Source organism: Leptinotarsa decemlineata, unplaced genomic scaffold (genome assembly GCF_025532065.1).
Source record: "Leptinotarsa decemlineata unplaced genomic scaffold, Ldec_3_MD MMD2_tig00078422_RagTag_RagTag, whole genome shotgun sequence".
NCBI lineage: Eukaryota > Metazoa > Arthropoda > Insecta > Coleoptera > Chrysomelidae > Leptinotarsa > Leptinotarsa decemlineata.
In genome coordinates, this window is record NW_027412747.1 from 8,566,990 (window position 1) to 8,591,056 (window position 24,067).

At 33.5% G+C, this 24,067-nt stretch overlaps 1 protein-coding gene across 5 annotated transcripts in view; it reads right to left on the reverse strand.

Moving 5' to 3' along the window:
• Window positions 1–2,541: 2,541 nt before the first annotated feature.
• LOC111504943 (TBC1 domain family member 31) overlaps window positions 2,542–24,067 on the reverse strand; it is a 47,079-nt gene continuing 25,553 nt past the window's right edge. For 4 of the 5 annotated variants that reach the window (XM_074186207.1, XM_074186209.1, XM_074186205.1 and 1 more), the window contains 5 exons: window positions 18,581–18,935; window positions 11,141–11,773; window positions 5,988–6,361; window positions 5,805–5,933; window positions 2,542–2,767 (listed from right to left, as the gene is read on the reverse strand). In XM_074186207.1, coding sequence (XP_074042308.1) covers window positions 2,594–2,767; window positions 5,805–5,933; window positions 5,988–6,361; window positions 11,141–11,773; window positions 18,581–18,935 — 1,665 coding nt within the window. In that variant the 3' untranslated portion in view covers window positions 2,542–2,593. Of the gene's footprint in view, window positions 2,783–5,804; window positions 5,934–5,987; window positions 6,362–11,140; window positions 11,774–18,580; window positions 18,936–24,067 lie in introns of all 5 variants that reach the window. The other variant, XM_074186208.1, reaches the window with a different exon arrangement.

Here is a 24,067-nt window from a genome sequence, read left to right on the forward strand (position 1 = left end):
TTTTAAATGGGGACTACGAAAATTGCTAAAACGATAAATAGAGAGCGTCCTGTATACGAGGGTTTATTCTAAAAACCTGCAAATTACACAACTATGGTGTTAACCACGGTCAATTTTTTTGAAGACTAAAATAATTTTCAGTTTTTGGTGCAAAGTTATTTTTATTATATCAAATCACGAAACATCAATTCAAAATAGGTAGATATTTTGGAACAAACTCATTGATTTTCTGGAGATTATTTTGGACAAGAAAATCTCCAGAAAATCAATGAGTTTGTTCCGAAATACCTATTTTATTTTGATGTTTTGTGATTTGATATTATTGAATATTAAGTTCTTGTTACAAAATAGTATAATTTCGAGTAATTTTCGGTGTTAACAAAAAATAAAAATAACTTTGCACCAAAAACTTTGAAAATTATTTTACTCTTCAAAAAAATTGACCGTGGTTAACACCATAGTTGTGTAATTTGTAATATTACAGGCTTTTAAAATAAACCGTCGTATACAGGATGCTGTTTATTTATCGTTTTAGCAATTTTTTTTCATAGTCCCCATTTAAAATTAATGGGTAAAAGAATAAAACTTCACTCATATGGCCATGACTTCAAATCTAGATGTATTTTTCAATGCCGAACAACTTTTCTAAATAACATTTTCTGAGATTTTTCAAAATAAGAATACTTTACTCTTGTCTCAAAATCAAATATTTGAAGGCTCCTCGTATATTACGTGTGTTTTACTGTATTTTTTTGGTGCATATTTAGTTTTAGGAGATGCACAATCTTTTATCATAAATAACTTTTTGCCGAAAAACCCGTAATAAGTTTCCCATATGGTGCATACTTTCTGGATTACACTGTATGTACGAACCCAATAAATTGAATGTAACAGAAGTGTATCATGTAGGTCAAAAATAAAAATAGAATAAAAACCTGTATAGTGTATAGTATCGAGCCTATAAACAACCTATGTGACTGTTATTCCTTTATTATATGTTTCCAAAGATTCTAGCTCAGACATCGATGGCAAATCTTTTTGAAAATTGCCTTCTCTCATTTTATATGTTGCATATGGAGTAATCTCCATATTGGGCCCAATATTCTCCATAATACTATTTGTGAATCTGTCTATAAAGTTGACAAAATTTGAGTTATCTATACGATTTTAAGCAGCCAATCACAAAACTTTACCTAGGGTATCACTATCGTCAACATGTTGATGTACGTGATACTTGAATGTTCGATATCCCATACTTTTTCAGTTTCTGCCTTTGCTTATCTGTGACTTAGATGTAGTTGTCGACTAATTTCTCTTGAAGGAATCTTAAAAATATATTTCTATACATTTATTCCACAGCCTTAGAGAATTTTTGACAAAATTTCAATATGTTTTTTATATTTTATTTTATATCTATAACTTCACTTTCGGATTCATTCTATACGTTGAGTCATTTTATATACTCGAAAGGGTTTTTAAATTAATACATTTGAATATAGGTATAGTTTATAAAACCATTTTCTTATAAATGAGAGATAGTCAGAGGTCGCAGGCAGCAGTTAATATAAAATCAAAGTAACAACTTGTTCATTCCTTTTGAATTCGTAATAAGTTGTAAATAACTGTCTCACTTATGTCGGGATTGATATTTTTGTTGCTTACGTCTATGGTGTGAAAGGTACAAAGAGGATTGAGTATGCTGGAAAAAACTCTGAAGATATGATAGAGATTTCCAAAAATGCACAACAAAAGATCAAAAAGGACGTTTTTTCAACAAATTTAAATTGATTTGAAAATAACTGCCCCATCTAGTCGAATATTTCAAAAGTTTTGATAGTGAATTGGCTACAAAACTTTGAAAATTTTATTTTAGCTTCTAGGTAATAGATGACCTCTGAAAAATTTCAATGCACTATTACCTTAACAATTGTTCTAGGACTCTTATCTCAATATTAAGTTTGCAGTTATGACCTCCAGCAGCAAATGCTGGAGTAATAGTCGTTCAAGTTATATATCACTCATAGTTAAATAGATAATTTTCTAGGGGGATACTTTCTTCATATTCCTTTTCCACTTTCTATAGAAATGTGTATTGCACTGAATTTACATTGCATATAGATTTTTCTCTTTCAAATCCAAAATGTACAATACATAGAACATATAAATATATAATGTCCAAACAAAATGTGGAACTTTCTTTTTCAAACATAATTTCATTTTTCATAACAGGATTACTCATCAGATCAATTATCTGATTTCCTTGTGTATGCAAAGTGTTTTGAAATCATCCTCCCAAGGTGTATAACTGAATAATGCAAATAATACAAGGCCTCCAAAACAAAACAGGTCCAAAAATTGTAAAATTCTGTCAGAAAAAATGTCATTTGACGTAGTTTCAGAGCAATTCCTGATAGGATTCACATGTGAATAATAAACTTCCATTACATAGTAGATGGCCTCTCTTCACCATATCCGCAGTTTCTTTAACCAAGAATAACTAATTCTAATATCACAACTCGTGTGAAATTAAAAAAACACAAATTTAAAAAATATTTTGAATATATTATAAAATTATCCGCCAGTATATACACTCTCAACTACCAGAAGACTCACTAATACTAAACCTAACAGTCTTAGGACACACAGTTTCACAAAAGCATGTCAATGCTTTATTCCCTGCAGAACAATTTTGAGATTCGTCAGCGAATTCGTTTTTATTCCTCTTCATGAATCGTAGCAACTTCAAAACTTCACTTTGAACATCAGCCTGAAATGTGGGTCACTATAAAAAAATATCAGTTACATTGTTTAAGCACAAAATTATTTTTATAATAAGGACTAACCACATTTTTACTTTTTTCCTGAAATCAAATGTTTTTTGTATTGTATGTTCAAAAATAAGGTGAATTTTCATTTTTCTCAAAAAATAATAATTTATTCATCAATTTCTATTTTGTCCCCTTCAAAGTATTTACTCTAAATATAATACACTTGTGCCAGCGTTTTTTCCAATCCTCGAAACAGTTCTGAAAGCACTTTTTGGTATGTTCTCGAGCTCTCCCAGCGGTTCAGTTTTTATCTTTTCAATCGTCGCAAAACGCCGTCTTTTCATGGTTCAATCTTGTGGATAGGAAAAAGTAGCAGGGGGCCAAATCTGGTGAATACGGTGGCTGTGGCATGATTACGGTATAGTTTTTGGAGAAAAAATTACAAACAAACAATAACGAGTGAGCAGGTGCATTATCGTGATACAAAAGCCATTAATTGTTTTTTCACAATACTGGACGTTATTGATGGTACGACCATGTGACTAGAACTCCTTATGCACTACGCCATGTTAATCGTAGAAAACAGTGAGCCAAACCTTGACATTTGATCGAACTTGGTATGCTTTTTTGGTCTTGACTCTCCTGTGTTCTTCCATTGGGACAATCGGACCTTGGTTTCGATGTAATGGTAATAGTAATTTATTTCCTTAAGACAGTTACAAACCATATGGAAAAACTCACTTGTTTACATTTAAAGTACAATAATACTAATACTAAAAAATTGATTTCACCGAAACCATCCATCCTTCACAAGATGTGAAGGAGTACCAGCTCAACAGCTGTATTGGAGTATCTCCATTGCACCTATTATCATTCTCAAACATGAAAATCTTTTCACTCCAATTGGTTTTTGAATAGAGGTCGTTTGTTTCATCTTTGGCCATCAGATCATAGATGCATAGTTAACATGGGTCCAAAGACCATGGTGTACAGCCAATACATCATGTCTGGTTTCAGCCTTCATGTCTCTTCCGTAGATGATGAGCATGGCCAGCATCAGTGCTACCTCTGTTTTCTTTTCACTCTTCCTGAACTAGAAAGACCAATTCATCTGAGTGCCTACTATGGTCCAGAAGGCGAATATCTCGTCCATTACAAGGTTCTATAACAGTGGGACAAAACCCTCCTCTGAGCATGCAGTCCATCCACCTGCAGTTTGTGTAGTCAATCCCTGTGCTCCTTAACGCCTGGATGATTGATTCAAGGAAGATATTATCAACCTATAACTAAGAAAACAGCTAAAAGCACCTCCTCGTTCTTGTAAGGTTATTATGCTTCTTTTGTGACCCGGTATAAAGATGTTTCCTTTGACATACCTGATCTGTATACATATTGGTCTCGATGATATCCAGTTCTGTCCTTAATATGCTTGTCAAGAAGTTTTTTGCAAATGGCACTGATTTGTCTTGAGGCCTTTGATGAGTCCTGTCATAGTTTTCCAGGTTTTGGAATGAAGGTGAAACTGATCGGTTTCCATGTTATTGCTGTTTTCCAGAGCAAAATTTTAAGTAGAAGTTCCGGCCCCTTTTGTCGTCTGATCCCGGTGACTTATACGATTGGAATTAGTTTACACCCCATTTAATCTACTAATTTCTTCACCACCAGACAATTCCTCCTGAACGCCCTTTTGGGAGACCTCCAGTTCTGAATTTGTACAGGAATCATGTGTTACATTTGCAGTTTCTGACCCAGGAAAGTGACATGGATCTGGTTTATTGTCTCATCTGTGCCAGATCTTCCTTCTGCTAGGAAAAATTCTTGTTTGATCTCTGGTTAACGATGGTGCAATGTTCTTGTATGTAAAGATCTGTAATAGATCTGCTCCTAACTCTTGAAGAATCTCATTATAGAAAGCCTATCCGATTTAAGCAAACTTCCAGGTCTGCCTTTTATGTTCCCCAGATCTTTTTCTGGAGTTTTAATGAGTTATCGAGGTATAAGACCCTCCAGTTTCCGAAGTTGATGATCTAGAAAACGTTTCTCATCAAACGCTTTCCATTTCTCAACATAGTTACTCATAAATAAGGTACCTGATGTAAGATCTATCACTTTCCTAGGTAGGTTTATTATCTATGTTTGGAATGTTTTCAAATTGTTCGCCATACTAAACTGCAGTAAATGCTCACCTCTTTCATTGGTGTTAGTGCTCTTCCAGATCAGGAGGTGCGTACTGGCTTCACAGCCAATTATGAGCTGTGATCTGTCTGCATACTAGCTTATCCACATCCTTGGTTTATGGTGATTCCTGAATATTGTAAGGAAGTTACGTTGACTCAATAAGATTTCAGAAGCTATTTTTAGTTTGACTGCTGTCAAGACCCTGGTACAAAAGTTACTCAACGGCAATATATTCATTCCTTTTCAGATAATTATGCATGTAAATCAACTACCCCCGGATCTTTCTCAATCCCATTATCTTTCATAACCTTATAACCTTTGTAAGTACTGTTGAAGAAACTTAGAAACTTAATATGTTGTGGGTTGGCTTATTCTCTCATTGCGAGTCAAAGTTCCTAAAGAGTCCTCCTTTCGTTTATAGTTGTGGTCCATTGAGTTCCTACGAGAATGGGGGCTAAATACTCATAAGAGATCGCCTGGTATCCCAGAGGCTAAGTTGCTGATACCTGATGAGGCTCAGGAATCATGGATCTTTCGGCACCGACCGCGTAACACCACCCCCGTTTTGGTTATCTCTTACAATAGGCTAGGGTTATCACAAACTTATTCCAACTCTCGGTGCCGCAGATACCAGTAGCTAAGCTACCGCCGGCATGGCTCTCATAAAAGTATGCAAGCCCCATCACCACGACAAGGTGAGGACACCATCAATGTAAAGTTACTGTTACTACCAGTTTATTTACTGAAGTTTTATTCTGCTTTTTGTTTCAGTCATTTCCAGTTCAGAGGAATCATTTGCGAAAACTGAATGACCTGATAGTATCGGTATTTTTGACAAGAAAATCATTATATTCTTACCTTGCCACTCCTAGATTCTTTAGGCTTGATTTCCCGCTCAATGCTATCTATAAACTTGTCAATAACTTCTAGACTTGTGGTTATGTTCAGTTTTTTCAAATCTTCAAGGGATCCCAATGATTTTCTGATCTGAAAATATCAATAACATATATTTTTTTTTAACTATTGTATTCAAAATCCCACCTTTTCAATTTCAGTATTGATCTGCTGCTGATACTTTTTCTTCATGATGTTGGTATCATTATCACTCAATGAAGCATTCTGATCAAAGCCTTTGTCAATAACGTATTTGTACTTCAATAGCTCCTTCAGCTGTTTCAGGTATTTTTCTTTTGATTTTGACAACTCAACATGTTTTTTCACTGAATGCTCTTGTTCATCCAATCGACCATTTGCAAATTCTTCGTTACTGTCATTGGTTAGTGAGTTCACTGGGGCAGAGGAGCTGTGTGTTTCCTTCCAGTTCAACTCTGCTTTCTTCCTAGCAAGATCTTGCTGTTTGTACTTCAAGAAGTCGATTTTTGATTTCAGTTGTTCGAAGCATTTTTTTTCAACCTCTGAAATAGATATTTGAAAAAGCTGGTCAATAATAGTCTTTTCAATTGAAGACCTATTATTACCCAGTAGTTATTTGGAACCTTATGACTTATCCTAAAGTGCTATTTGTATCTTTCTGACCTAACCTAAAATTACTTCTGAAATTTTTTAATAAAGTACGCCCATAAAAAGATTCACTGTTTTCAAAGACAAGTTAGTTTTTTGTGGACAACCTGTATGAAAGCAAAAAGGTGTAGGTACACATTAAATAGGAAAAATATTGTTTGAATTTTTTTAAAGTGAAATTGATGTTTCAACTTGTCAAAATGATTGTCCCTTTTCTCATAACTTCTAAGGTGACAATTCCTGACTTTTTCAAAACCACTATCTGATAATCCCAATATATAATGGAGGTTCTGTAAATGACCCATCTAATTACTCCTAGATTGTTTATTGAAATTAACAAATCCAAAATAGACAACATTGAATTTCAGATCAAAAAGATATAAGAGATGATGCTGAGTTCTTCTTTCTCAATGAACTACTGAACTAAACAGGTGGGAGGTGAATGCACCAGTATGTTATGACTTGTCAAAAACCTGCATTGTCAGTACCGGGCAGGCGGTACCCAACAGGCTGAAACAGCTGTCCACCAGTGGCTCTTAAATTGAAATCGATATGGGAATGATCAGAATAGTAGTTGTCTATTTATATTTCGATTTTAAAGGAATTATTTTCCAGCAGCTTGACTGCATTAACCTTCCTTTCTCGATTTCATATATGACATGCTCAAGGTTGCCCCTTTCCTCTCATGCAGACCTACGACTTTGTAGGTACGTGTGGCAGATACCCAACGGAAAAACAACAACTAACCCAGCTAATGCCGCGCAGAGAGTTGAAGAGGGGACATCCCACTGAATCAATTGCAGAGAGATTCTATGACTAGCTGGAATTATATTTGGTCGTGATACTCAGACGGTTCACACCGTTCTGAAGAGACCATGCCCGGTAGTGATGATGGGGCAATCACCCCGAAACCAGTCTATCAGTTGGTCGGATCGACCAAACGAAATTAATTTCTGCTTTTCATAGTGTGAAATAACTTGCGACGAGTATTCCAAGTCGAAGACGTTGCACAGGTGCCTGATGGTTTTACTTCAACTCTCTGCACGGCATTAGCTGGGTTAGTTGTATTGTGGGGATCTGCCACACGTACCTATAAAGTCGTAGGTCTGCATGAGAGTTAAGAGGCAACCTTGAGCATGTCATAATGCCCTCTCCGGAATATTAATCATTATGTATGTATATGTATATACAGGGTCCTGCAACAGTGGCGCGGTGTTCCATATCTCTATATAGGAAGCAGATAGGAATCTAATTTTCTATAATATTACCTTATTGCTCGAGCTCGACAAAATAAAAATATTGGCGGTCACACAGGGTGTTCGATTTTTTCTGGGCGGATCCCAACTGTGTCTTTTTAAATGGCAACCTATATTTTTTATCGCTTTTTCAGTTTCTTCATAGAAAATAAAATAAACTTTATGTATATCTGCACTTTGAAAATATTGACGGTTTTCGAGATATCTAGCATGACAGGTTTTTTTTTTCAATATTCGTCACTCAGAATATTTGAAATTATAAAGTGGTGCCAAGTCCAGTTGAAATTTTTTTTTGGTCGAATATTCTACATTGGTAACTCTCTCAAACGATATATCTGAAATCGACCTGTGATATACAGGGTATGAAAAACCGCTTGCCAAATATTGTAAATGAAAATTTGCAAAATCTTCCTTAGATTAAATGGAACACCCTGTATACTATTGATCCATAAGAAGCGCCAACGAAACCTCTACAAATTTCATTAAGTATTCCCTATGGCTAAGTTCAATAGTTTTTCTTAAATGAGCATTTCTTTCGAAAAATGGTCATTTTTTCAAAGCGAAATCCATTTGACGACTGATAAGAATATACAAAAAATACCCTTTCCTTAAAATATCGCCCATTCCTATAACACATATATATATATATATATATATATATATATATATATATATATATATATATATATATATATTGTGGCAAAGTTGTGTATTTTAGAGACCTATACAATGATGTAAAAAAATCAAATATAGCTCTTTTGGTTCTGGAGTTATACAGGAAAAACCAAAAAATCCCAAATTATTTTTTTGCCTATATCTTCTTTGCTACCTATTCTTATTTTTCCATTGCTCTGAGCGTTTTCTACAATGAACTTCGAATAAGAATAGTATATTATGCAACGATCATGTAATGATGGTTATTAAGACACGAGCATTAACCAGGATACGAAACGAGCCGAAGGCGAGTTTTGTATGGTATATGCGAGTGTATTAATAACCATTACATGAGAGTTGCATACGCTATTTTTTCTAAACCCGATAAATAATGAAAAACTATAAATATTATATTTGTATCGAACACATTTACAGTAATTAACTCATATTTTTAAAAAAAAACACAAACTTAATGGTATTATCATGGATATATGAAAACTATAAAGATTCTAATTATTTTTATATTGAATATAACAACTGTAATTAATCTGATCTTTTAAAAATATTGGAGTCGATGGTATTCCTTCTATATCGCTGTTTTCAGACATTTTGATAATATAGGTAGGTAATATGAAAACTGATTTTGACAAATAAAGCAATTAGTTACTTAGGTTACAATCTAGGACAAACAAAGGAACAGGATTCTTGATTGAAAAATTATGGGTTTCTTTTGTTGATAATCTGTATCGTTATGAAAAATCTGTATCATAATGGATATCATTATGAAACGGATTATGGTCATATAACCTTTTATGATTATCTGAAACATATTTACAACAAAAATATATTATATGTGTTTTGATGAGCAGAAAAAAAATGGTAGCAATAATAACTTCCGAAACGAACACTATAATTATAATGAAAATTGAAATGAAGTAATTTATATACAAAAAAAAATAATTGTGCAATAAATGTTCGAATTGGAGTCCTTCCATTTCGAGACAAATAATGGGACAATAAGATGGTTTGCAAGATCACCAGATCTTACTATTTTAGACTATTTTCTATGAAGGACATTGAAAAATAGGATTTACGCTGGCAGAGAGATAGAAAATGTGAAAGACTCGAGATTGAGGATTTTGAATGATTTCGCAACAATGCAGCAAATAAGTGTATTAAGGGCAATAAATAATATAAAAAACAAAGTTATAAAATGTCTAGAAATGGAAGGACTCCAATTTGAACATTTATTGCGTCAATAATTTTTTTGGGTACCTAAATAAATTACTTCATTTCAATTTTCATTACAATTATAGTGTTCGTTTCGGATGTTATTATTGCTATCATTTCTTTTTCTTCTTATTGAAACACATAATATATTTTTGTTGTAGATATGTTTCAAATAATCATAAAAGGTTTTCTTATTCGAAGTTCATTGTAGAAAATGCTCAGAGCAATGGAAAGAATATGAATAGGTACCTGAAACTGAAAAAAAATCTTTTGAAAAACTCTACGATACATGGGGAGACGTGAAAATTGCTATTATGTTTTTATTCAACTCAGTCAACCAATTTCCAGGGCCGTAATTTAAATGGGAATAATTCAATAATAATCGAATATCGAAACATCCCGAAATATAAAATTGAATTTAATTTCTCAGTATGGAGTGAACGTCTACGATCCAGAAACTACAACAAAAAATACAGGTCCGTATTTAAAAATTCAAAGATAGGGGTGGCCCAATTCAGATGACACCCTGTATAAAAGATTCATGGACATATTCTGATAGCCCACATCAAGTGCCAATAGCAAAATGTGGACTGATTTTCAATATGTCTGCGAATAAAGAAGATATAGGCAAAAAAATAATTTGGGATTTTTTGGTTTTTCCTGTATATTTCCAGAACCAAAAGAGCTATATTCGATTTATTAACATCATTGAATAGGTCTCTAAAATACACAACTTTGCCACAATTTAACCGACACTCTATCTCTTGAGGCTGGCCTGAACGAATTGTTCTTTTAGATGATTTGATTTATAGCCAGTCTTCAAGTATGCCCACTGACTATACGTGAAAGACTCTATCTCTTATCGTTTACGAGATCCCCATGTACAGAAACGAATATATATATATATATATATATATATATATATATATATATATATATATATATATATATATATATAAATATATATATATATATATATATATATATATATATATATATTCTAAAAACTGCCAGTTAAGTATTGAGATTGAATTGCTATACCAGGTGAATGATGGAAGAAAATGCAATTTAAAGTAAATTCAATCAGAATATTTTGCATTTATAGTAGTATATACAGTAAAAAATGTGAAATAACCTCTTCGGAAACTGGTTTCATAGAGTATTCTAAAACTTTTTGGGACAAGACAGAGCTCATCACTGATATTAATTATAATTAATGAAGAAAAAAAGATTGTTTCTAGAGAGTGACTCTCAGAGGAATGCATTGATATATATTTTGCAAAAAGTATAAATATGAAAATTTGGCAGCATAAGAATAATGTTGGAAGCAATTAAACTAAAATGGAATCAAGTTCGGAGCACTTGCGGTTGAAACGACAGTATGTTTGAACTTTGTTATTTATAATAGACAAAAATACATTTTATCTTTGAATTTCTTGATACTACTTGATGGCGTTTTTTGATTTAAAGTGATTTATTGTAAACTTAAATAATAGCTAAAGTAAAATCAGGCAAGCATATTATTCACCCCACCTTTTTCTCTCCTTTTCTCTTCTTTCCTCAATTCGGCTTTGACTTTCTCCAAGTCTTCCTCGCGAGCCTTCTGAAGCAGAGCCGTTTCATCATCAGCCAAACTTTTCAAGCCTCCTTCGATTTCTTTGAACTTTTCTGATCGAAAATCGATTATTGTCTTGGGGTACTCAATGAAGAGAGGGTAGTTCCCCTTCTCGAGACCTCTGAACTTTTCCATGTACTGCCTCGGATGTAACCGCTGACAAGTGTTATTTAAAAGACAATACGTCGTCTTCAACAACTTCTTCATATCGTTCGGATTTTGGTTGTGAAAAAAAAAATTGAAATCTTCGGGTTTTTTCAAAGCGACCAAAGTGTGCCGCTGTGTAATATTGTAGGCAGCTGCTGCGCATAGTAAAAAACTGATTTCGTTAGTGAGGACGTGGTCCCACAGATGGAGCCACTCAGAGGATGTTAAAACTTCGGAGAAGGCTGTTTCCAGCAGTGGCCACACGTAGATATTCGAGGTTATGTTGTTGGAGGCGTAGTGGTGAAGCAGTTCGGGATCGTGCTCGAGCAAAATGTTCTCTATCATGGCAAGGATGTTGACCGGGGGTAGAGGAAAGTATTCGAACCAATGCTGACACCAGTTCACTAGAAAGTGTTAAACAAATAATGAAAAATATACACATTTCAAATTGAATAAAAAAGAATTACAAACATGACATATAGACATTTTTAAAAAATCAATGACATGAACAAACTTGGTTAAAAGAAACATGGTTAGAAAATGTAAGAAGTGCCATGGGCAAAAAAAAAGTAAATTAGGATAATGAACCATATTTCATACAAAATAGTAACTCATGGAAAAAATATGGAAAAACTTCGACAGAAAACTCAGTTTCCTTTTTTTTAATTCAAAATGTACTTTATTGTCGAAGGAAAATATCCTTATTAAGAAAGCATAAATAAATGAAATAAATCAGAAATTAATTTACATGTATAAATAAAATAAATCAGACCATTCAACCTCAAAAGTTCAGGTACTCAAAATCTGTCTTCAAGATATTCTTTCAAGCTACAATATGCTAGATGATTGAATATCTTCCAACTCTCAAATATTATGGAATTTTTAGTTTAATGTTGAAGTTGGTTTTGGCAGAGGTATATTGGCATTTTGTCGGGTGTTATATATTGTCTTGGAAGGAAAATTATTTTTTCCTATTTGAATTAGACATACTGTTTCTAAAATGAATATGCAGTAGATTGTTAGTATTCTACTCTTTATGGACAGTGGTCTACTGTGCTCCAAACTCTTGGCTCTACATATATATCTCATTTTTATAGAACAAACACTGATTGCATCAGCTGCTTGCTACAGAAACCCCAGAAAGCGACACCATACCTCAGATGAGACTCAACTAAAGGAAAATATGTTTTTCCCGCTACTATTCCCAACTCTTTAGTAATGACCCTGATAGCATAACAGCCAGATGCAGGTTTTTTGTTGAGATACTTTATTTATTCATCAAACTTCAGGGTATTATCAATTCATAATCCCAAGAATTTGGTACACATCTTATTTTCAATGATGATCTTGAAGGCTCAGGTTCCCAGAAAAAAATTTAAACGAAATTATGTTAGTTTTATTCACATTGAAAAATAAAAAACTGGAATCACACCAGGATTTGACTTTCTCTAATTCAGCCTCAGTTATATTTTTCAGAGAGTCCATATCATTTCCATGCCAGAGTAAGGTTGTATCGTCTGCAAATATTGTAAACTTGTCTTGTATATCGATATTAGATAGGTCATTCACATAGATAAGGAACAAGATAGGGCCGAGCACTGATCCTTGGGGGACTCCAAAGGTTATTTTCGAGATACTAAAATTTTGGTTTTGTGACTTCACTATTTGAATTATGTCCGAAAGATAAGATCGGAACAAGGAACAATTTTTTCAACAGCACTCCATGATTAACGCAATCAAAGACCTTAGAAAAGTCACAGAATAATACCGCAGTCACTTCACCTCAATTGAGCCCCATATATAACTCTTCCAGGAAGACAAAGATGGCATCATTTGTACTTTTGAATCTTTGAAAACCAAACTGTGAGCTACTCAGTAGCTTTTTTTTTTACAAGGTGATAGAGATATCACCTTTGATAAAGTAGATGTTAGTGAAATAGGACGAAAATTGGATGGCTCATCCAGTTCACCTCTTTTGTGAATTGGAATCACTATAGCAGTTTTCAACACATCCAGAAATACACCAACTGAAAATGATACATTCTGCCAGGGTGAAAAAGAACATGATCTGGCAGTTTTTCTAATACATTTACTGATATTTCAACTAATCCATGTGTTTTTCTATTTTTAATTTCTCTCAATGTTTTCTTGAGTTCTTCAATATTTTCATGTTCTAAAATGAATTCTTCCGAAATTCTTATGTTACTCAGGTAGTTTAAACATACGACAGTAAATTAACATTTACAACACATTTAAGGAATATGACTTCCGATGCAAATAGGATGCTTGGATTCATTTACAGAAATGGCAAAAGCTTCAAAAGTATTGCCACCTTAAAATTGCAATATTTTGCGTATGCTAGATCTAAGAGTATGGCTCTGTGTTATGGAATCCAGTTTACAACTACCATAAAACAGGAAGTTCCTAAGGAAGGAAGGAAGTTCCTAAAATAATAATAATAATAATAGGTCTTTATTCCCAGAATGATACAATAAATAAATGTGAACATTTACTGAAACGGGAAAGGCTGAAGATCAGTTGGTTGCATCGAAAGATGCAACCTCTGTTTTTCATCTTAGGCCATTTCTTATGTCTAAAAGTTGATGGTCAATACCCCACGAGAGGCATCGATCATAACATATTGTTGACACGATTTGATATGACTTCTTTGGAAGTTCTTTTACCCGAGATCAATTTATTAGTACCATGAAATGAAGGTCGACACAATCTAAAATTCTATTGTAAAGCATCACGTACAAATATTATGCTACGATCACCATTGAATTTTATGTGAAGTAGCTTCAATAAAATCTGTGAATACTGCGACATTCATTTCGACTCTCTGAACGCCTTGGTATCTTGTATCCACAATCACTTTTAATAATACTATAAATAACTTTTGTGTCACTACTGTTAAATTGAATGATTTGTAACTTTTTGTATTGAATACTCAATTTTTCATTCCTCTTTTAAAATTTTACTTATACGAATATTTTATATATACTTTGTTTAAGCATTTACTTAAACATTTTTATATTCCATTATTTTTAATATTTATTCCATATATACTCTGTAATAATAGCATTTCCTGCAACTGGGTACTCCCGTTGGAAATACATCTTTTTTTTTAATGGTTTTGTTGAGATTAGATTTTTTTTAGCTATTGTACAATAATACACATTATTGGACGCCTTAGAAAGTCTCTCATTATAATATTTTTCTTTTGCACATCTAATAATTCTTCTATAGATTTTTCGGTACTCACTGAATTAGGAAATACACTTATAGTGTATTTCCTAATCATGTGTTAGGCCCTCATATTACTTGAAGAGGTTCTGATTCCTTTGATTATCCAAAGCTTTTTTAATTTAATTTCAATTTTTTGCATAGTACGAAGACCTCAGTCAAAATATCATGAAATGCACTTAGGGGTTCAACAGAGTTCAAAACACTTAGCCAGTTAACTTCTTTGGCATTAAGTTGAAACTTGGAGAAGTTGTTCTTCATATAAAGCCTGCCATACTTCTGCCTCTCACCATTCCCAATTTTTTTTATATTCTAGTGAAAAATGTGTGACAACAGCTTCATGATCTGAGAGTGACATGTGGGCAATGAGAGATTGAGTACCCTCTTCATTAAAATTGAAATATGTAAGGGTAGAAATGTTTGATGATTAATTAAGATATATAATGGAATTGGTTGATACTTGAAAAATTCATAACTAACATATTCAAAAAACGCTTTATTGTGAGATTTTCACTAAACAGTTTTATAAAAACGCAACACGTGTTTCACCATACAAAAGCTTCTTCGGGCGCGTCTTTTCTAACTGGTTTGCAAATGTGGAATTGGTCTTCCTATTTACAAAACTTCTTTTATGATCCATAATTCTATAGAAAAATGTTCTCCCTGTTTGACCAATACGTTTACGCATTCTTTCTTAAAAAAAACGGGCAATATTATTGGTGGGTTCTCCCAAATATAACAATGTCCTATAACTCACGTTATCGCATCTCGAATTTGGGTGGACCTGGCCCATCCATGGCTTACTTTTGTAATTTTTTTGGAAAGAATGGAGTCTATAATATCTGCCGTTGTTGACCGCGATTTGTTTGATCAAACTCAGTTCTCTCTGGAAATTACTATCGGACAGTAGAATATTCAATAGTCTGTGAAGCATTATGTATGATATCATACATGGAGGAATTATGTATGATATCATATATAATTCCTCCATACACCCTTACCAGCATAAAGTTGCTGCATTCAATAGTATACTTCACAGGCAATAGAATATTCCACTGTCTGAGAGTAATTTCCAGAGAGAACTGAGTTTGATCAAACAAATCAAGATCAACAATGGTTATAAGGTAGATATTATAGACTCAATTTTTTTTTCAAAAAACTACAAAAGCAAGCCATGGACCAGGTCTACCTAAATTCAAGATGCGATAACGCCAGTTATAGAACATTGTCATATTTGGGCGAACCCACCAATAATATTGCCCGTTTTTTGAAAAAAGAATGTGAGTGGAACCTTATTATGAAGGTTGCTTTTTGACGTGGATTTTTTATGCTTCTGATAAAAAAGTGAATCATACTAAAAACTTACTTACACAACGAATACAACCTGCTGATTTCCTTGAATGCTGATGGCACAGAAAAGTTTAAAAAACTGTTTTAGGGTTAATAAATCCCAATAATTTTTTTAAAGCACAGACAAAAAAGTAACACCTAATAAGGGGTAACTCACATAGGAAATTTAGAGTAAATGTTCAAAATATGCGCCATTTTGCTCCATGCAACAATAAAGATTTTGTTCGAATTTTGCTCTTACATTATTCAACATCTCAGGAGTTATAGCTTGGCATTCATCAATAATTCTACGATGTAATTCATCCAAATTGGCTGGCTGTGTAGCATAAACTTTAGACTTTAAATATCCCCACAAAAAGTAGTCCAGTGGTGTTAAATCTGGTGATCGTGCTGGCCATTCAATTGGACCTCTTCTGCCAATCCACTGTCCTTCAAAATGATTATTCAAAAAATTTCGAACCTGCTGGGCATAATGGGGTGGTGCACCGTCTTGTTGAAAATGGATAAATTCATCTTGATATCAATTATTTCAACTATACGAGGTTGTATTGCCTCTTCAAGAAGTTGTAAATAAGAATCACCGGTTAAATTTCCATCAATGAAAAATGGACCTATAATATGATTGCCTAATATTCCGGCCCAGACATTCAACTTTTGGGGATGTTGGGTATGTATTTCTGCGTATTGTCTTGGGTTTTCATCCGACCAATAACGGCAATTGTAACGGTTCACGCAACCATTTAAATAAAACGAGCTTTCGTCCGAAAAACATATGTTATAAAGCAGCTCGGGATATTGCATTAATCTCTCACTCATGCCCTCACAAAACTCCTGTCTTCGGTCAAAATCATCCTCATTGAGTTCATGAACAAGTTTAATTTTGTAAGGATGGAATTTGTGGTTTTTAAGGATTCTCCATGCGCTCATATGGCTTATTCCGGCCATTGCTGATAAACCTCTGGTACTTAACCTGGGATTGGCGTTGACTTGACCAATCACTCTAATCGCATTATCGTCATTCACTACCCTTCTATGAACATTTCTTTTCTTATTTAAAACCGAACCTGTCTCCCTGAATTTTGTGACCAAATCCAGAACGTGATTTCTGCTTAGGTGTTTACCAGGGTTTTGCTCGTTGAATAAAATTGATGTTTTATTAGCATTTTGGACGTTGCCAAAAAATAAAGCAATAACTGAAACCCTTTCAGCAGTAGTGTAAGGCATTTTTAAACAAATAACAATACACGACCCGTTTAAACGAAACAATCGAACGATGTACTAATGAAAACTGGAAGAAGAGGAGTGGGTATTGATTTTAAAAAAGGGATTTTATTTAACAAAAAACTGATAAGAAGAACTGCTTGAAAAATTTTTTATTTAGGCATACAAGTTACCGAGTGGTCTGTCTAATGTATTATTAACATGGCAATTTTAACTTCAAATTATCTCGAAAACTAATCGTTACAAAAATTTTCCTTTAACAGAGTTGTAAAGGTATTCGAAAGATCTTTAAAACAAGGTGCCACTCGACCTACTTTCCCTATCTAAATAAGGGTCGTCGGACGCACCCCTCCGAGGGGGTGCGTACTACAAAAAATCTGATTAATCTGAAAGGTGTTCCCCTTTAATTAGAAATCAACGTGTCGGAGCTTTTTTTAAAAATCTTACTTTTTATATTCAAAAACGGCTCTGTTAAGTTTTCGTGGTTACACACTGTATAAGCTGACTTGTGGCTCTTGCCCAAATCTGTATTTTGGCCAAACAGAAAGAACATTTTCCCAAAGAATTAAAGAGCACAGAAGTAGTTTTGTAAATAGAAAGACCAATTCTACATTTGCAAACCACCTATTAGCAGAAGAACATGTTTAGAAATTAATAGATTCAAGAATTGTAATTTACTGAATGGTCAATTAGAATTGAATAACTCCCCGTTACTAAATATTTTTTCAAATGTGGAAACTGGGAAATTAGATTCATTACAAACTCAGATAAAACTTAGGTACTTGAAATGTAGGTACCTCAAATCGTGAAATTTGGTATATTAAGCATTAAATATGTAGAATATAGTTAGTAAAGACATGCTTGAAGAAGCCATTGTATGGCGAAACACGTATAGCGTTTTTGTAAAACTGTTTAGTGAAAATCTCAAAATCAAGTGTTTTTTGAATACGTTGATTACTTAAGATTTGACACAAACGAACATTCAGACACATTTTTTGATCTTATCTTATTCCTCTTTCTGGATCATCCATTGGAAGATCTTACAGAATACCTGTCTTATTGACTTTTGTTTCCAAAAAAGCGGAAGACTTACTTATTATTGAAGAATTTTTGATATTTCAAATTGTAGTGAAAAAAAGTATAATTGAGAAAATTATGCCGTTATAAAATCAGGAAAAACCCAAAAACTGAAGTCCACACCAACGAAGTTGCAGGCAATGATTAGAACTGTAATGAAGTGAAAAACATCTCTAATTCTGTTTTTCAGTATTGTTAGTTTTTCACATAAACAAAAATTTGAGGGAATGATGTCTAAAGAACGTTGCAATTTCCCTTGTACTCAAGATTTTGAACAGTTCAGATCATCCCAATGAAAATTATCATTACCAACTCACATATCACAGTACATATTGCCTCAAAGCCCGCCAACGGCTTGTTCTGAAAAACCTTAGCGAATGGATATGCAAATACTGGAAGGTAATCCACATTCGCGAAAAAGGGACACCAAGTCACCAAGTTGTTTAGGAGTTTCCTCAAGTCCTTTATAGAGAGTTTGCTTTCCAATGGGTATTTGGTGTAGAGATCTTCAAAGGAAACCAACGTTACGTGATTAATGATACTGTTATATTGCTGGATGTTGTTCGGTAGTTCCAGTAACTTCTCCCAAATTTTCAGTCTGTGTATATCAGGATATTGATTGAATTCTTGCAGGATGGCTTTCAGTTTCTCCCACTCTAATACGCTGCCTATCTGAAACGAAATCGTACATAGTAATGAACATATTTCCAACAAAAATTAAAATTTGAGTTTCATTCTTCAGAGATCTGGTTGATTAGATTTAACTGCTTCAGAATTTTATTAGGGAATGCTTTGAAATTGAAGCTTCAATAAGTACACGCTTTTATTGCGGTTAGTGGGTTGGAACAACAATAAAAAATATGTAGAAGTTAATAGATTTTCCTCCCAATACTCAAGAAGTACGTTGTGGTTTTCAATTTGGAATTTTTGCGACTGTCATAATCATTAAGACACAGGATTTATACAAGACCTCATTCAATATGGAAATGGGTGAATATCCTGTGAACATCGTCGGCGCAAGATCTAAATTTAATGTGGGCAAGGTACATTTTGCAAGGCCCTCTGATGGTAAAAGAAAAAGAATTTAAAAAATAAAGAAACACTTGAAAATAAACATATAAGAAATTTTTTATTAATTTAGAAAAATTTTTAAGTAAAAATGTACATAAGTATGTACATTAAACAACAATATTAAAAATAACCTCGTTTCGGCTATTTACTCATTGACACCTTTAAAATGAGCCCAAACAGGTCCCATCTGCTGTAAGTTGCAGAGGAATTGGTCCTTTGCAGACTGTTCTGGTTGCAGCGTCAAGTCGAAGTGAAAGTGTTATTGTACATACTCTTAATCAAATTTTCATTTTGATCAGTCAATTGGATGTATTGTTAACTATAATTAAATGCATAATTCCTCTTCATAATCTTGGAATCAAGCTGTTAATAGTAATGAACATATTTCCAACAAAAATTAAAATTTGAGTTTTATTCTTCAGAGATCTGGTTGATTAGATTTAACTGCTTTAGCAGTTAAGCAGATCAAGCTTATTCCGTGACATTCAAAATCGTAATTCATGAATGAAGTGTGTGTATTTTCTATAATGTTATCCAATTTGGTACTGAAGAGCCTTGGGTCAAGTGTCTTAAGGCGAAACACGTGTATACCAGTTAGGGTGACAGTGTTCCATGTGAGTACAATTTATTACCATTCATTCAAAGTAGAACTCATGTGAATGATATCTGATTATTATTCCTCCACGAATGTTCGATATACAAACTGAATAGAGAAAAGTATCTTCTGTATAATTCAGTGTTCATATAGAAGTATTTGTTTCGAAAGAATTTTTTCTTTCGTGTAATTCAATGTTTATATGAAAGTAGCTGTTTCAGGAGGACTTTCTTTCAGTTTGTGTCTGAAAGTTACTTCTTTGCATGATCTACACATCCATGTATAGAGTTACTTATTTTCAAATTGATTAATCCTTCCTTTCTTTGGAAGATTCTCTCATCCATTTTTTTTTGTATCAGATGGAGTAGTAGAAAGCCAAAAACTTTCTTTCCCAAAAAACAAGCTGTTAACTTTTAAACAGCTGGAGCGATTATCATGAAACATCTAAGAACCAACCCGACAAAATTAGCTATTGAAAAAAATACACATCAAAATGGGTCTACTACTATAAGAGCTACAGTACCACAGACAGACACACAGATACCTAAAACACCCCTTTTTGCGTTAGGGGTTGGAAATGAAAAAAAAGAATTAATCAAAGAAACAAAAATGTTCTACTTTCGGTTTTGCTGAGCTTCCTAATTAATGATTCTTAATTTATCTTTGTTTTAATTTTAAAAAGATGCTTTCATCGGAAGCAGTACTTACAGGTATTGTTAATAAAATTCGAATGACAATGTGAACATTCAGATAAATTTATTTTCAATCGTTCTCTATAATATATTGGAGCAGATATTTCACGTATTTAATGGAGTTTGGTAAATTTGGGATCATATTTTGTAGTTCTTCATATAACTCGTAAGGTCGGAAGTCACTGCTCTAACCTACTTGCAAGACTTTGTAAATCTTGACAGTTTTTCAGTATTAGCCCTTTTGAAATTTTTCAACTTGTTTGAATCATTGAGAAAACCAAAATTTTCAATTTGTTGATCCAAAAACATAAATCTCGAATCCATATTGCTTGTCACAGAATTAATCATGGCTAATTATTCGCTAATTAGTTGCTGAGAAAAATATTTTTTCGTTTTTTTTTTAAATACATGTTTTTTCGCTAACTTGATATCAAGTTAGCGATACCACTTTTTTATTATAAAGTTTTCCATAACTTTGACTAGACCATTGTGGTTTAGTATATATATTCGCTAATTAGTTGCGGGGAAAAATATTTTTTCGCCCCTTTTATTTAAAAAATACATGGTGTCTTTTTCATTATTAAGTTTTTCAAAACTTTGACTAGACCATTGGTTTAGTATATTTATTCGCTAATTAGTTGCCGGCTTTAAATGGACTCGGATAAAAATAATACATTTTAAATAAATTTCACTGGAATTTCAAACAAAAATGTGATAATTGTATAATCATAGTTTCATAATTCTTTATTCAGTTTACAGTAAGCATAATCTCTTTGAACTGAGTTGTGGATTTACTGCATCAAACAATAATTATTCTTGTTTTTTAAGAAGAGATCTATTCTACAAAGTTTTGTTGCAACTCCGCAAGTACTGCTAGATATACTCCAATGCCATCGTGACGAAATTGTTCCTGAGGTCTGGTTCGAATTTGTTTGATTGTTGTTGGACATATTTTTTCATTTCATTACGCATCCTATTTTCGCTCACGGACTTTATATTCTCCGCCTCAAAATGTTTTTACTATATACCGCTAGCAACTCGATATAAACTGCTCAACAGAACGTGTTGAAACATCAGTTTAGAGGTTTTATTGGCTATAATTGCAATGCTTCTTGCTGAATTGTATTGGTTGAAACTATGTATTATTGTTTAAAAACCAGCCAGGAAAACTTTCGAACTGACTGAAAACATTAATTTTGGCTAATCACATGAAGAATATGAATAGGTCGAGAATTATAAGTTAAAAGTAGTAGGAATGAAGATATAACATAGAAAAAGTGAGTGTTGATTCAGATTAATTGGGACTGATTATTCGATAAACATTCTCGCTTTTTCAGAACCAATTGTCATCAAAAATATTTTTGTTGAAAATCTGAAAATAAAATGTTCATCCAGAAATACTTAGACTTGACATTATATGACTACTAATAAAAAAATTGGGATGTTCACGAATTCCTGTTCCTGAATTCGGCTTTAAATTGATTCATTAAGTAACTGATTTGTTTTTCGAAAGTTCTGCTACGAAATATTAAATCAGCCCGATTTAACATACATAAAAATCAATGATTTTTCTACCATGATCCCAAACAGTAACCAATCAATTTTAATAGATTAAGCAATATATTAGAGAACTGTTTCGACACTTGGGGGTCGTCCATTAATCAAGTGATATTTTTAGTAACTTTTTTAACCCCCCTGCTTCCCCTCTGGTGATGCTTGGTGATGTTGTGAACTACCCTCCCTCTAGTCAAAATCACATGTATTTTTTTGATGAAAATATTCCAAATATCATCAAGTGTATAAAACAAAGAATATATTCAATATTGTAGAATAGAGTGGAGTATTTTATTTGACCATTTTACATACAATAGTACATTATTTATGGCAAGTGACAAGTAGGGGAGACTGTTGTAACTTTGATCACGATTCACATTTGAATTTTTTTACAAGCTGTTTTTTTTAATATAATAACGGAGAGAGTCTCTACTGCTAGCACCATTATTCCTACACATTATGTAATTTTTGAAAATTTAAATATTGAACAGCAATAGAAAAAAATGAACATATATATATTGTATTGATATATGATCAATGGTACAAGACCATAATGTACCATTGATCATGCCTTCGTGTACCTTGGATCATCAACGTCTTGTACTTATAGTATGTATTAAAAACAAAATTTTTATACAGAAATGAGTATTTAATTTCTTTCATTGCAAAAAGATTAATATTGAAGTATAAGTAACGTTATTTCAATTTGTCTATTTTACTGAATCAGTTGACATTGAAGTTGGAAAAGTCTACTCGGAACCATAACTGTCCATCAGTTCTAGCCAATCCACTCAACTCTACTGGCCTACCTTTTGTCTAGCCGCCACCTTAGGATAAGGTTGGATCTGCTCCGGAGTTATGATGGGAGTAGTAGTCATACTATTTTGATTAACTTTCTCTTCTTGGGAATATTTCACAGACGAACATTGGCTCATTGACGGCCCTGCAACACTTTCCTGACAGCAGCTTGTATCCTTTCTCTTTGAAGGTGGGGTGTTATCTACCCCAGTATCAGTCTCAACTAAATCTGAAGCTGGGCGATCCGTTACATAGGATGGCAAATAATCATCATCATTAAACACGCCTCTATCTAAAGGGTAAATTCCTGCTTTTTTGAAGCCACTAGTTATGTTGATAGTGGTGAATGCTCTGGGATAAGCTTGCCCAACACATTCTGCAACACTATAAATGTCAACTCTTTTTCCAGGGTTGTTAATAAGCCAAGATTGAACTGCTTGATTGTAATAAGCCTTGAATGGAAAATAGACGGAAAGATCAAGTGGTTGTAATCTATGAGAAGTGTGGGGTGGAAACGTTACAATTACTACTCCAGCATTAGATGCTAAGTCCAAGGTTTCTAATGAAAGGTGATATTCATGGTTATCAATTATGAGCAATACACGTTCTTTCTCAGTAGGTTTAGTGTGTTGTATGAAATGTTCCATGAATTTAAAATACAACTCTTCGTTGGACCAACCTGAAGGGTTAGCACCACCGATTGTTCCTGGAGGCGCTCCCTTCAACATGTGGTCTTTATAATTCACTCTAGGAAATATCATCATAGGAGGTATGTGATTGCCTAAAGCATTGACACAAGCAGATACTGTTATCAACTCCCCACGCTCTGCTGACGTCACGTTACCAACCTGTTTTGCACCTTTAGGTGCGACAATTTTCGGAGGATTCTGCACCATGGTCACGCCGGTCTCATCTTGGTTCCAAATCCTTTCGGGTGGGAATGGACCAAAGCGCCTGTGGACGTCCTCCAAATTATCAAAAAATCTACTCACATTCGATTTATTAAAACTAGTTGCACGTGACATGCTAGTTTTTTCAGGTTTTCTTATGGCTAGGCCACCTTCGTTGGAATGCCGTTTCAAAAATAGCCTCAT